This window comes from Dendrobates tinctorius, unplaced genomic scaffold (assembly GCF_039654945.1).
Source record: "Dendrobates tinctorius isolate UK_male_01 unplaced genomic scaffold, ASM3965494v1 ptg000010l, whole genome shotgun sequence".
Taxonomy (NCBI): Eukaryota; Metazoa; Chordata; class Amphibia; order Anura; family Dendrobatidae; genus Dendrobates; species Dendrobates tinctorius.
In genome coordinates, this window is record NW_027361678.1 from 467,514 (window position 1) to 481,079 (window position 13,566).

At 44.4% G+C, this 13,566-nt stretch overlaps 1 protein-coding gene across 1 annotated transcript in view; it reads left to right on the plus strand.

The window, feature by feature from the left end:
- CCDC175 (coiled-coil domain containing 175) overlaps positions 1 to 13,566 on the plus strand; it is a 77,226-nt gene that overhangs the window by 23,879 nt on the left and 39,781 nt on the right. Inside the window, exon 4 of the mRNA XM_073585513.1 lies at positions 9,030 to 9,165. Coding sequence (XP_073441614.1) covers positions 9,030 to 9,165 — 136 coding nt within the window. The remainder of the gene's footprint in view (positions 1 to 9,029; positions 9,166 to 13,566) is intronic.

Genomic DNA, 13,566 nt, shown 5'->3' on the forward strand with positions numbered 1-13,566 from the left:
ATGCAAATGATCTCCTCAAGACTCTTCCCCTGGTTTTTGGTTGATGGAGCATGGGAAAGCTTCTTGGTCTAATGGAGGAGCTGATGGACTGGTAGTCTGGTCACCGGCTTCTCCATCACCAGTCAGTTTATATCTAAAAAGAGAGGGGACTATGTAATAAAAGAGGGTGCTGTGAATAACAGAACTAACTAGAATACACTATGTAAGAGAAAGCACTGTACATAACCGCAAAGGAAGCTATATAATAAGGGACAGCATCATATATAACTAGAGAGGATGGTACATAATAAGGGATGGTGTTATACATAATAAAAGAGGAAACTATGTAACTAAGGATAGTGTTATACAGAATTAGTGAGTACACTATATACTAAGGGACTGTTATACATAATAAGTACGTACACTATAGGACTGTTAGACATAATAAGTATGTACACTATATACTAAGGGACTGTATTAGACATAATAAGCGATAATAATGTCTTCCTCCACCTCCCCCTGTTCTAAGTCCATTATAAGTCCCCCATCCTCCCATCCAAATCCCCCTCCCCATCATTGCCCTCTTCACCACCTCCACCATTGACTTCTCCCCCACCACTGTCATTGCTTTCTCCCCTGCCACCCCATCATTGCCCATTCCACCACCCCATCATTGCTTTCTCCATCACCCCCATCATTGCTCTTTCCACCACCTCCATCATTGCCTCCTTCCCCACCACTCCCATCATTGTCTTTTCCACTACCATCATCATTGCCTTCTCCCCATCATTGCCTTCTCCCCATTATTGCCCTCTCCTCCACCTACACAGACACGCAGAACCATTTACCTCTCTGCACATTCCCCCGCAGAGCTACGCATGCATGCGCACACACACACCACCACCACTCATCTCTATACACACACACGTACATACAAAAAACACACACACAGCATCTCTCACATGTCCGCACGCTCTCCCGCAGCATCACTGCCTCCGGCTGCTTCCTCTCTCTGGCACAGCCGGCCACTGAATGATGACGTCACCCAGCCACGCTGTGTCAGAGACAGGAAGCACGAGCAGGAAGCAGGACTGACCCCTGCAGCTCCGCTCGACTGCTATTTTCTCTTGTAGGCAGTGGAGCTGCTGGGATCTCTCCCTGCCCACTGCACATGAGGGCAATCTGGCCAGGGGCCCCTCAGAGCCTCTGGCCCGGAGAAACAAGCCAGATTGCCCTCATTATTAGCCACCCTGCAGGGTCCCCCCTCCTCCTCCTGGCCCCGATGCAGCCACACAGGCTGCACAGAGCGGTATGTTCACCCATGATATACAGTATATATAATAAAAGCTGGCAATTCAGCAGCTGCGTTCAGTAAATACAGCAGGAACCGACAGGATAGAATAGATGGATTACATACAGTATATATATATATATAGATGTCAGTGACATATACAATTAGTACAGTGCATATGTACACTACCGTTCAAAAATTTAGGGTCACTTAGAAATGTCCTTATTTTTTAAAGAAAAACACAGTTTTTACCAATGAAGCTAACATTAAATGATTCTGAAATACACTCTATACATTGAATATGTAAGTAGTTGACACACTGGTGCTTGTCCACTCGAAGAATGAAAATATTCCCAGATGCAGCAGGTGATGCACAGGCTCTGTGCCGGTGCCTGGTAAAAAATGTTAAACTGATAAAGGAATACACCGCGCTATACTGGGAAAAAAAAAAAGGAAGAATCTGTTTGCCGGATACTCACTTAGTGGTGTGGACTGAATCTCGCAGTCAACGATGTTTTCTCAGAATCAGAGATGTTTCATACTGTCATAATGACCATGAATCCGTATATAAAAAAACTGCTGGATAAAGAGTAAAGATACCGTCACACTTAGCGATGCACCAGCGATTCCGACCACGATATGACCCGGTCAGGATCGCTGGTGCATCACTAAATGGTCGCTAGTGAGCTGCCAAACAGGCAGATATCACCAGCGACATAGCAGCGGTCGGGGGTCGCTACTTACTTGTCAGACGAGGCGATCCTGACGTCCTCCCGCCCGCGTCCACGCGTCGCTCGCCGCCACAGCAGGAAGCCCAGCAGGAAGCGCCCGACGAGAAGCGATAACCAGCGGGGGAGCCGGTCGGAGGTAAGTATCAGACATAGCGATATCGCTAGCAATATCGCTGCTACGCCACAAAAACCAGTGACATTATAGCGATATTGCTAGCGATATCGCTTAGTGTAATGGGCCCTTAAAGAGTCAAACTAAATTAACCTGTTTTGCATAATTGTGAGCAATTCACTTGAGTTTGCCTGTCCAGTCCAGGAAAAAAAAGGTGCTAAAAAAAAGGTGCTGTGGTCAATACAACCAATGCTGAAGCAACAGGATTAGGGGTGTTTACAATAAAGATTTCTGATAGAGGGAAATGGTAATAGTAAATGTTAAAACAATGCCAAGAGAAGATAAATAAGGGCTGCTTTGAAGGCAGATATAAGCTACACTTACTGCAGAATGAATAGAAAAAACAGTGAATCAAGGTTGTTGTTTTCAGATAGGGAGCAATTTAAGCTCAGGCACTGTGGATTAAATGAATGTGAGTAGCAGCGTGTGCTCGCGGTTAAACAATTTGCTGGACCTGGTGCACTTACTTGCGATGACTAGTGCTCGGTGCTGGTGCTCAGCAAGTGGCTGCTGCTGCTGCTGGGTCTGCACGAGGAAGACGCCGATGCCTCGCGCGCTCCGGCCGGAAGCAACGCTGAGGGAGGCGGCGTGGTATGGGGGCGGAGCTTGTGTGACGTCCCACTAACACTAGGATGGGTGCATGGAAGGGGCACAAAACCAACGCGGTTCAAGGGAAAGCTTCCCTCTTCATCAGGGTAGACTTCTCTTGTCATTGTTTTAACATTTACTATTACCATTTCCCTCTATCAGAAATCTTTATTGTAAACACCCCTAATCCTGTTGCTTCAGCATTGGTTGTATCGACCACAGCACCTTTTTTTTTTTTTTTTCTGGACTGGACAGGCAAACTCAAGTGAGTGCTACAGGCCCAGTTGAATTGCTCACAATTATGCAAAACAGGTTAATTTAATTTGACTCTTTACTCTTTATCCAGCAGTTTTTTATATACGGATTCATGGTCATTATGACAGTATGAAACATCTCTGATTCTGAGAAAACATCTTCCCACACCACTACCGGATTCTTCCTTTTTTTTTTTTTTTTTTTCCCCCAGTATAGCACGGTGTATTCCTTTTATTTATCACTCTATACATTGGTAATGTGGTAAATGACTATTCTAGCTGCAAACGTCTGGTTTGTAATGCAATATCTTCATAGGTGTATAGAGGCCCATTTCCAACAACCATCACTCCAGTGTTCTTATGGTACTTTGTGTTTGCTAACTTTGTAAGGCTGGTTTCACATTTGCAGTTGTCCGCAGCGTTTCGGCCGCATAAATCCGCATGCGTCGTGTCATCCTATCTTTAACGTTGTGGACTCAGGTACATGTGTTCGTATGCTTTCGGCCGCGTTTGACTACTCATGTGTCATTTCGGCTTGTGCGGCGGGGCACGGCTAACGTAACATGCTGTAATTTTGGAGGCGGCAAATTGCCGCTGCCAAACGCATGTGGACGGAGTGCGCCAAAACAACACATTACAGTCTATGGGAACGCAGGCGTACGCAAGGTCATGCGTACGCCAGCGTTTGCGTACGCATGCTTGTTCTGAGTAAACAAGTCCAGGAACTGGTTTAAGCCACCTCCCTTACAAAAGATATATAAAAAGAAGGTGTGGGCACTTGCAGTCCACTACTCTACAGGCTGGGAACCAGACTGGAACCTCTGCATCTCTGAAGAATCACAACTTTGCATAATGTGAGTATAAAAGCGAATGTCTGTCTGTCTGTCCTTTTTTCTCTCTTTAGTATGTACTAATTTCTGTCTCTTTTTTTTCTTGCAGCATTCATAATGTCTTCATCATCTTCTGAGGAGCGCCCTAGCCCTGAACGTGCTGGACGGGAAAGTGACGTGAGTACATTCCCTACTGATTGGTATGTATTCTCTGTCACATATACACATGTGGCAAATTCTTTTTTTTTTCTTTATCAGAACAGTTCTTCAACTGCAGCGAAGGCAGAGCAGGAGCAGCCAGCACAAGTTCGGGTGGCAAGACGGCGTGTAAGTATACTTGACTGATTGTACTAGTTTTTTTTGGTTTTTTTTGCTGACTGTACTATTCTTGCCTGATTTTTATTTATTCACTTTGCTTCTTTCTTCTCTTTTTTTGTCTTGACTACTATTCTTTTTATTTTTTTTTCTTGACTTTACTTATTCTTGCCTGTTTTCTGTATCTTGTTTTCTTTCTTTTTCTTATCTTTACAACATTAATGTCTTTCTTTCTTTTCTAGGTTCCAGAAAGGGATGAAGACCTGATTGATTGATAATGACCTCCTAATTTCCCTGGTCGCTGTGGTGATCCGGCGGCTGTGGAATGAGGTGGCCCAAGCGATGATGGTTGGCTGGGACAACGCCACACCATGGGTCCGCAAGGAATTTCTTAAGTATTTCAATGTTGTGTGATGCGGCAGAGTTTCTCGCATCACACACAGTTTGTGATCCCGGCCGAAAGTGCATTGTCTAACAATTTTTTTTCTTTTTTTCACAGTGACCAAAGTCAGAAAACCCGTTGGCGTTCGATGAAGGATCACTTCAACAAGGACCTTCGTCAGGAGAGCTAGGTTCGCAGTGGTGCTTCAGCAAGGATCAGAAAATATAAATATCACCGCATGCTGGCGTTTTTGGGACCGGTCCTTACCCAGAGAACGTAAGTATTTTTGTGGTGTATTGTATTGTGTTGTATTCCCTAATCTGTATTTTTCTATTCCACAGGAGTTGGCACTTTTACTATTGTAAATTTTTGATACTAATGTTTTTCTTTTCTTTTCACAGAACTTGGAGCAGCACCCTCGAACCTGGATTTGGAGCGGTCCTTAATCAAACAGCCACGGACCCATTCCAGCCATCCACCAGCGAAGCAGCAAGTGGGCCGGCAACACAGACTGGAGACCAGGAAGCCGGTCCATCAGGAATTCCCCTGTCCCAGGCCTCTGCCACTGGTTTTTCGGGGTATTCCTGCCAGCGGCAGAAGGCCTCGGACAGGACACTCATGCCCGAGTTCATTCACTTGAGCTCGATCTTCAAGAATGGCCTCAAGGTGCTGGGAGACACTGAAACCACTTTCCAACCATGTTAATACACTTTTCCAGGATGTCATCCGACCCCTTGATCATCCGGAAGCTGACCTCCAGAGACCAGCACATCATTTTTTTAATCAAATAGAACAAGGCATGTCGGAACACCTTACTCCTGATCTCCAGCTCAATGTGATGCAGGCCTGCAGTGCTGCTTACATGCAGGCTCTGCAGCTGACTCGGTACTTGCAGCAGCCAGTGGTGGCATTTCCACCTGTGCCAACACTGACACGCTTGACCTCATTGCAGAGTTCTGCTGCATACCACTGCACGGCCACAACCATTCCAAGCCCTGCCGGACAACACTACAGCACCACCAGCATGCTGAGTGCTGCTGCTGCACAGTCCACCGCCACCATCATGCCGAGTGCTGTTCCTGCTTGGACCTCCTCCAAGGAGGGGCTTCTGGAAGCATGGGGAGAAATTTCTAAAGATTACCTCAGCAAGTTAACTGCTAGAATGCCAAAGGTCTGCAATGCTGTAATTGCTGCAAAGGGAGCATTCTTTGACGAAAGCAAAGTTTGAAGAAGATTATTATTTCAAATAAAAATCTTTTTTTCGAACCATGTCAATGTCTGGACTAGATTTTAAATTCATTTGGCAACTCATTTAATTAATAAAAGTATGAGTTTTCATGGAAAACACAAAATTGTCTGGGAGATCCCAAACTTTTGAACGGTAGTGTAACTTACTGTACATGTGTTTTAATTATTAAAAGATTATTTGTCTGAAAAAAATGGCGTGGGCTCACGCGTCATTTTCCTAGCCAGCAGAGGGAAAGCCGACGGCTGGGAGCTGAAATTTATAGCCTGGGAAGGGGGTAATACTAATGAAGCTTCCCAGGCTATTATCAGCTCACAGCTGTATACTTATCCTTTACTGCCTATTAAATTGGGGGACCCCCCCAAAAAATGATGTAGGGTCCCTCTAAAATTAATATCCAGCAAAGACTAGGCAGACAGCTACAGGCCGATATTAATAGCCTAGGAAGGGGCCATGGATACTGGCCACCACCCAGGCTAAAATCATAAGCTCTCAGCCACCCCAGAAAAGGTGCATCTATAAGATGTGCTAATTCTGGCACATTGCCTCACTCTTCCCAGTTGCCCTGTAGCGGTGTCATGTGGGGTGATAGTTGGGGGATTGATGTCACCTTTGTATTGTCTGGTGACATCAAGCCCGAGGTTAGTAATGAAGAAGCGTCTATAAGACTCCCCCATTACTGACTCCATAGTCATATTGTATAAAAACACAAACACCCAGAATAAAGTCCTTTAATTGAAAGAAAGACACAGACTCATTTAATAAATCTTAATTAAACCATACTTCAGAGAGGCCATTGTCATCTGCAAAAGAGTTAAAATAACAAACAACAATATTCCTCACCCTTCCGCAGAGAAGATGATTATCAATTTGTCGCACGACAGGTCTCTGCTGCATCTAGATGGCAGGCTGCATGGTTGCATGATGCGACCATATAGCCTGCGATTCAGCAGAGACACTGAGCAGTGTGTGTGCAGTGTCTCCTTGTGAACTCCTATTACTTGTCTGATGGCACCACCATTATGCTTGTGGTCCCATCAGGTAATAGCAGTTCACAAGGAGACACTGAGTAATAGGAATTCTGCCACAAAAATAAGCCAAATAATAGTTGGTGTAAACTTGGACGAGACAATCTGAATATTAGACAAATTCATCAAATGGCATAAACCACTGTGATAAATCTGGAGCATTATGAGATTGTGTAAGCACATTAGATGGTGTGAGACAGTGACCGGCATTGTTGCAAATGACCGGTATGTGTTGCAGAGGAGGGGGGTCCTCTGCGCTGTAAGCCAGTAATGTTGCTCTGAGACTTGTAGTTCTATGAGCTTTGTTTGGTTTATTAAGGGAGGCTTACAGGGTTAGCCGGAGAGCTGGGCGGGACAGGCTAACCAAACACACCTCCCACCTATGGGGGTGGTTTCAGGTACATAATGTGACCATGGTTTGGGTCACATGGTCAGTGTGTAAGGTCCTGGATGGGCTGTGTGTTGGAAGGTCCTATGAGTGGACCGGATTCCTGAAGAGCACATATTAGGCCATGGACCTGAAGGCATGTGTGTTGGAAGGTCCTATGAGTGGACGGACTTACTGAATAGCACACGGCGAGGTCATGTACCTGGAAGGCCTGTGTGTTGGAAGGTCCTATGAGTGGATGGATTTCCTGAATAGCACATGGAGAGGCCCGGATGGTAGCTGTGTTGGAAGGTCCTACGAGGGGACTGGATTCCTGAAGAGCACAGAGTGAGACCATATGTGTGCAGAGTCTGTCATGGCACTGCGTTGGGGAAGCTACCGACCTTCTGAGGGTCTGGAACTGTCGAGAGTGCCCTGGTCGCAAGGACTGTGATCCCAGTAAGGCAGCTTCCCTGGCAGAGAGGACTGACGTGGAGTCAGTGTGTTGAGCAGGAGCTCCAGTAAGGTAACTCCAGACAAGGGGGTTATAATAAGGGCAGACCAGTATCTGCCATTGGAATAGACTGTTGATGCTTGTTGTGTTCCATGAAAGTTAATGAACTGTGCGGTCACCCACGGTAACTGGATGAAGTGAGGTCCAACGTGTTTAGAGACTGCAATCGAATGTCATGTGGCATGGAATAAAGTTGTAAGACATTGGTACGGTGTGTGGTTGCCCACGGTAACTGGACAAAGAGAAGTCCGGCGTGATTAGTGACTGCAAGATAAAGCCGTGTACTATGAAGTCCTGTGGACTATGTGTTAAGCCTGTGATGTATAACATGGCCTCAAGTGGTTTATGAGTGCATAATAAACCGCATGGACTGTTTTGTGAGAAAAAACGTGCCTGTGTGCCTTCATCCTGTTGCCAAGCGAGTGTCCCCCAACACATGCAGTAAGCACTGCCTTACAATGGGTGTTGACTGAACGATACTTAGGCCGATGGTTGGGCCCACAGCCTCCTCGGCGTCGCTCTCAAATTCAGGAAGGAATGCTCGCTCGGTCGAGTTCTGTATGGGAATGCCGTTGCCAATGATGTCTGGTGACCATCCATTGTTCCAGGAGAACAAAGCGATTGACTATCCCAAACCCGTACACTTTAGTGTTTGCATCCAGTCATTCCATATTTGTTGTACCACTGAACTAAATCAGTTTTTTCCATTACGGACTCGTGCAGACGACCGTTTACATCAGATAAGTGGTTTTCATGGATGGCACTCGTACACGTTATTTTATGGGGCTATGCACAGGCATGATTTTTTTTTTCAACGGACCGAGTGGTCCGAGGAAAAAGAAAATTGGTGACATGTCCGGTATTTATCTGAATGTTGGATCAGATTCTCTACCTTAAAGGAGTTGTCCGGGAAAAAAAGGTTAGCACTTATCCACGTGATAGATGATAACTTACTGATTGGTGGAAGTCTGACCTCTGGGATCTACACCAGTCCCCAACGAGGTCACCTTTATACTTGTCACAAAATGGAGCAGGAGGTGGAACACTTTCCCGTCACTCTTTGTGGGGCTGCCGGAAGAAGCGGAGTCCAACTCTCTACAGTCCCATATGAATGGAGCTGCACGTTCTAACTTGGATAAAAATTCCCCATTGGGAATTGGTGCAGGTCACAGCAGTCGGACCCCCTTATTCGAGTTATCAGCTATCCTATGAATAGGTAATAACTTTTTTTTTGCCAGACAACCCATTTAATTCATCTAATGGTGTGAACAGAGGGACCACTCTATATCAGTCTGTGATGATTGTCAGGGATTTGTTTTTTCCTGTTACTAGACGCGGTTACAAGTGCTCGTGAGTCCACTGCTTCGAAGAGGCGTCAATTAGAAAACGAATTGAAGAATATAACCCTGGAACTGGAGAAAACAGAAAGAAAATGGAAAGAAACTGAAGAGATGAATGTATTTTTGAGGTGACTTTATCCATAGTCTCTAGAATCAGCAGCCATTAATCTTCATACAGTAGTGACGAAAATATTAAGTTCAGTGCAGAATGGAGTGTGAATCTCCTCTCAGAACATGCAGACTATTCTGTAGAGAAACATTAATATCTGAATCTTAAAGGGATTGTCTGCTACTCCAAAAATCCATTCTGAATCTGTTTACCCCTAATGAAATGACAACAATTATACTTGCCTTCGGTGCTGGCGTTGTTCCAGCAGTGTCAGCATTGGCTCTCTCGTAACAGTGATCACATGACATAATCAGCGGTGGCCAAATCACATACCATAGAAGAAAAAAAGCAGGACAAAGGCACAGCTGTATGACCTCGGGTTAATGAAGCTGCACACACATCAGGAAACACAGGTGCCACTTCCAAAGAAAATAGTCTGTATATCCATAGAGAAGAAAGTGGATAGGCACAATCCGTCCCGTGCAAAAATATCCTTTATTGTGGCATCAAGTTATCAACAGCAGGCAGATAAAACCATGAAGCAAGTACAGACGACAATCGTTTTGCGCTTACATTGCGCTTCAACAGGTACAGGTCATACCTGACCTGTTGAAGCGCAATGTAAGCGCAAAACGATCATCATCTGTACTTGCTCCATGGTTTTATCTGCCTGCTGTTGGTAACTTGATGCCACAATAAAGGATATTTTTGCACGGGACGGATTGTGCCTATCCACTTTCTTCTCTATGGATAATCAGCGGTGGCTTCACTCCTTCCTCTTTTAGAAAAATCAAGACATCCCGGAGCAAGTGAGAGCTGCCAGCTGCTCTCTTACCTCCTCCGGATGTCAATTACGTCCATAGGAGAGGAAAGTGGAGCATATGGACATTTTATTTCACTTGCATTCTTGTATTTTGGGCTAAAAATCCTCTTAGCAATTGAATTGCATTGAAAATTTTGCATTATTTACCTTTTACAGGCTTGGTTTCCTTGCATATTGCTGGGCTGCAGATCAAACTGAGGATCTGTCAGTGAGCTCATTTTTAACAGGATAGTTTGTGAAAAAAATAAATAAATAAAAACTTAATCTGTCTTTTTTCCTGAGATCCTCTCTGCTAGTTGATGACCACATCAAAGTTCAGATCAATGTTGATGTCATATGTGATCATCACATAGGAGATCAGAAAAAGACAGATAAGAGTTTTAAACAAAGAAATATCCATCAGAAGGAGATCACTGGTAGATTCTCATTAGACTCACTCAGCAGTGGGCTATAGAAGGAAAAGTTGCAAAATGTTTAATGAATCACAATTTCTAAAATGATTGGCTTCAAATGGATGCATTTAAGTAAAATAATTAAATGCCTCTTCTGTGATTTTCTGTATCCTTTTAATGAGCATCTTTTATTTCCCCTAAAATATGTCCAAGTTTCTTCTCTCAAATAGAGTGAAAGTAGATATTAGTTCCTTCAGAACTGGAAAAGCAGAGTTGCAACTCCTGGTGAATTTTTTTTTCTATCTGCAATTTACCAGTTCTGTAAATGCAACTACTCACCATTAAGGGGAGGTAAGGAGTGTATTGAAGGCTGTTCTATTATTTAGATTAATATAAAGTTTATTCTCAAGGTATTAAATTGCTTTAGTTACTGTAGCTAGACAGCATGAAAATAAGCAAGTTTGCAATTGATTTGCTTTTTCTATCGCTGTCTTTCTCCAGCAATGAGAGCATTTATCTTACATAGTGTACAGCTGGTGTCACTACTCAGCTGTCGGGTGACCCAGGACCAGGGGCTCCTTCCCTGTCCCAAACACAAGGGGGTGCCCTACTCGCCCTATTCCCCAAGATACTTCTGAAGGTGAAGATGCTAAGGCCTCCACCCTTGCTTTATCTCCTGAATCTGCCCTCCGTCTGTTGTCTTTCCCCACCAAGGGAAGAGGGGAGCTACCATTCATCGCAGTACACCAACCAGACGAACAAGGCAACACGAACAAGGGCAACTGAAAATAGCAGGCATACAAATATTCACTCACATATAACAGAGAAATGCATCAGGGAGTGGAGTATGGGAAAAAACTAAAGTAAGGAGGAAAAAGAATTATCACACTTACAAACTCACACAGCAGTCACAGATAACTCCTCAATATAACCATCAAAACACCTCTCCTCCAAGCCAAGTAGCGTAAGCTAGCTTTGACAATATGTTTCAGTCAGGACCCAGCTTATATAGGGAATAGGAGTGGCTAACCAATCTCAGCTGAGAGCTCAGACTTCCAGAGCTCCCAACATAGCCGATTAACCCTTGTTCTGCCAAAAAAAATTTAATGTCATTTAAAAAAAAGCTGAAGTGCTTCTTTTCAGCTCAGGAGTAGGAGCAATCAGACGCTGTGTTCTTCTGACTCCTCTCTGTTGTGGTAACCCCGTGACAGCTGGTTTACATAAAACTCAGCCACCATCACCTGGCTAGACCCTGGCTGAGTGTTAACAGTAGTTACATTCCAGTAGAGAATTCACATTGTTCGTCTTCCAATGTGGTGTATTTAATTCTATGCAATATATGTCCTGTGGGTGGCCTCTATGTTGGAGAAACAGGACAGAGACTGAGAGCAAGGATGAGGTCTCATCGTCATACAATCACAGACAAATAAACCCATTTACCTGTGTCTAAACATTTCTGTGATCCAGGACACAATATAAACAATATGAAAGTGGTCATTTTAAAAGGCAATTTTAAATCACAGAGAGTTTGGGAACAAAAATTCATTACAATCTTTGATTCTATTCACACAGGACTCAATTTGTCAGAAGGTTTTATGGCCCATTACCATATCTGAGCTATTTCCTCCAAACAGCCCTTTGATCTCACAGAACTTTCACACCACTGATGTAATCTTACCTAATTAAGGATTCTCTCTTCAAGCTCAGTATTTGTTTATTGAAATGTCCATGTATCACATCAGCATGTGCACTGTATATAAATAAGGTTTCTTCAAATATTTTGTTATATCAGCCTGATGAAGGGACGTAAGCAGTCCCGAAAGCTTGCTTTGTAACATCATTTACTATTATGAGATAGATAATCCTTTAATCGTCCCACCATGGGGAAATTCAGAGCATTACAGCAGCAAGGCAGGAACAAGTACAGATACAGATGCATAAAGGCATTACATTGACGGTAGGTACATATACGAAAAAAAAAGATATAACCGGACTATCACAACTTTGGATCTATCAGTTCACTGTTTGGGTCGTTCTCCGTTTTCGACAGTGCTGGTTATACAGCCTAACTGCAGCAGGAAGGAAGGACTTTCGATAGCGCTCCCTCTCACATTTAGGATGAAGTAGCCGGTCACTTACAGTACTGCACATCTTTGTCACGGTCTCATGCATGGGATGGGAATCATTCTGCACCATGTAGCTCACCTTGGCCAGTATCTTCCTGTCGCCTACTTCCTGAACTGGATCAAGGGGGCATCCCAGGACGGAGCTGGCCCTTCTAATCAGTTTGTCCAGCATATTCCTGTCCCTGGTTGATATGCCACAACCCCGCACGCCACACCAAAGAAGATGACTGATGCCACAACAGAGTTGAAGAAGGATGCAAGGAGTGCCCCCCTAACTCCGAAGGCTCTCAGCCTTCTGAGCAGATAAAGCCTACTGTGGCCCTTCCTGTACACTGCATCCAAGTGATGGGCCCAGTCAAGCTTATTATTGAGGATCACACCAAGGTACTTATAGGTGTCGACTATCTCAATGTCATTTCCCTGAATATTCACCACTACTGGTGGATTTTTTTCCCTTGCGAAAGTCCACCACCAATTCCTTGGTCTTCCCGGAATTAATCCTAAGGTGGTTCCTCTGACACCACTCCACAAAAGCGTGGTTAGTATCTCTGTATACTCTTTCATCTCCTCCTGTGATGAGGCCTACTATTGCAGAGTCATCAGAATACTTCTGCGAGTAGCAGCTAGATGAGTTGCACTTAAAATCCGCAGTGTACAGTGTGAAGAGAAAATGGGCAAGAACTGTACCTTGAGGTGCCCCTGTATTGCAGATCACCGTGTCTGACACACTGTCCCGAACCTTTACAAACTGAGGTCGGTTCGTGAGGTAATTAAGTATCCAGGTGGAGAGTTGGAGGTCCACGCCAACAAGGCCCAGCTTGTCTCTCAGTAGACCTGGCTGTATGGTATTAAAAGCACTAGAGAAATCGAAGAACATTATTCTCACAGTGTTCCCAGGTTTCTCCAGGTGAGAGAGAGTCCTATCTAGAAGGTGGATAATGGCATCATCCACACCAATGCCCGGCCTGTAGGCAAACTGGAGAGGGTCCATATCCGAGCTCACTAGAGGACGGAGACGTGTGAGAACCAATCTCTCTAGTACCTTCATCAGGTGTGATGTCAATGCTACAGGTCTATAG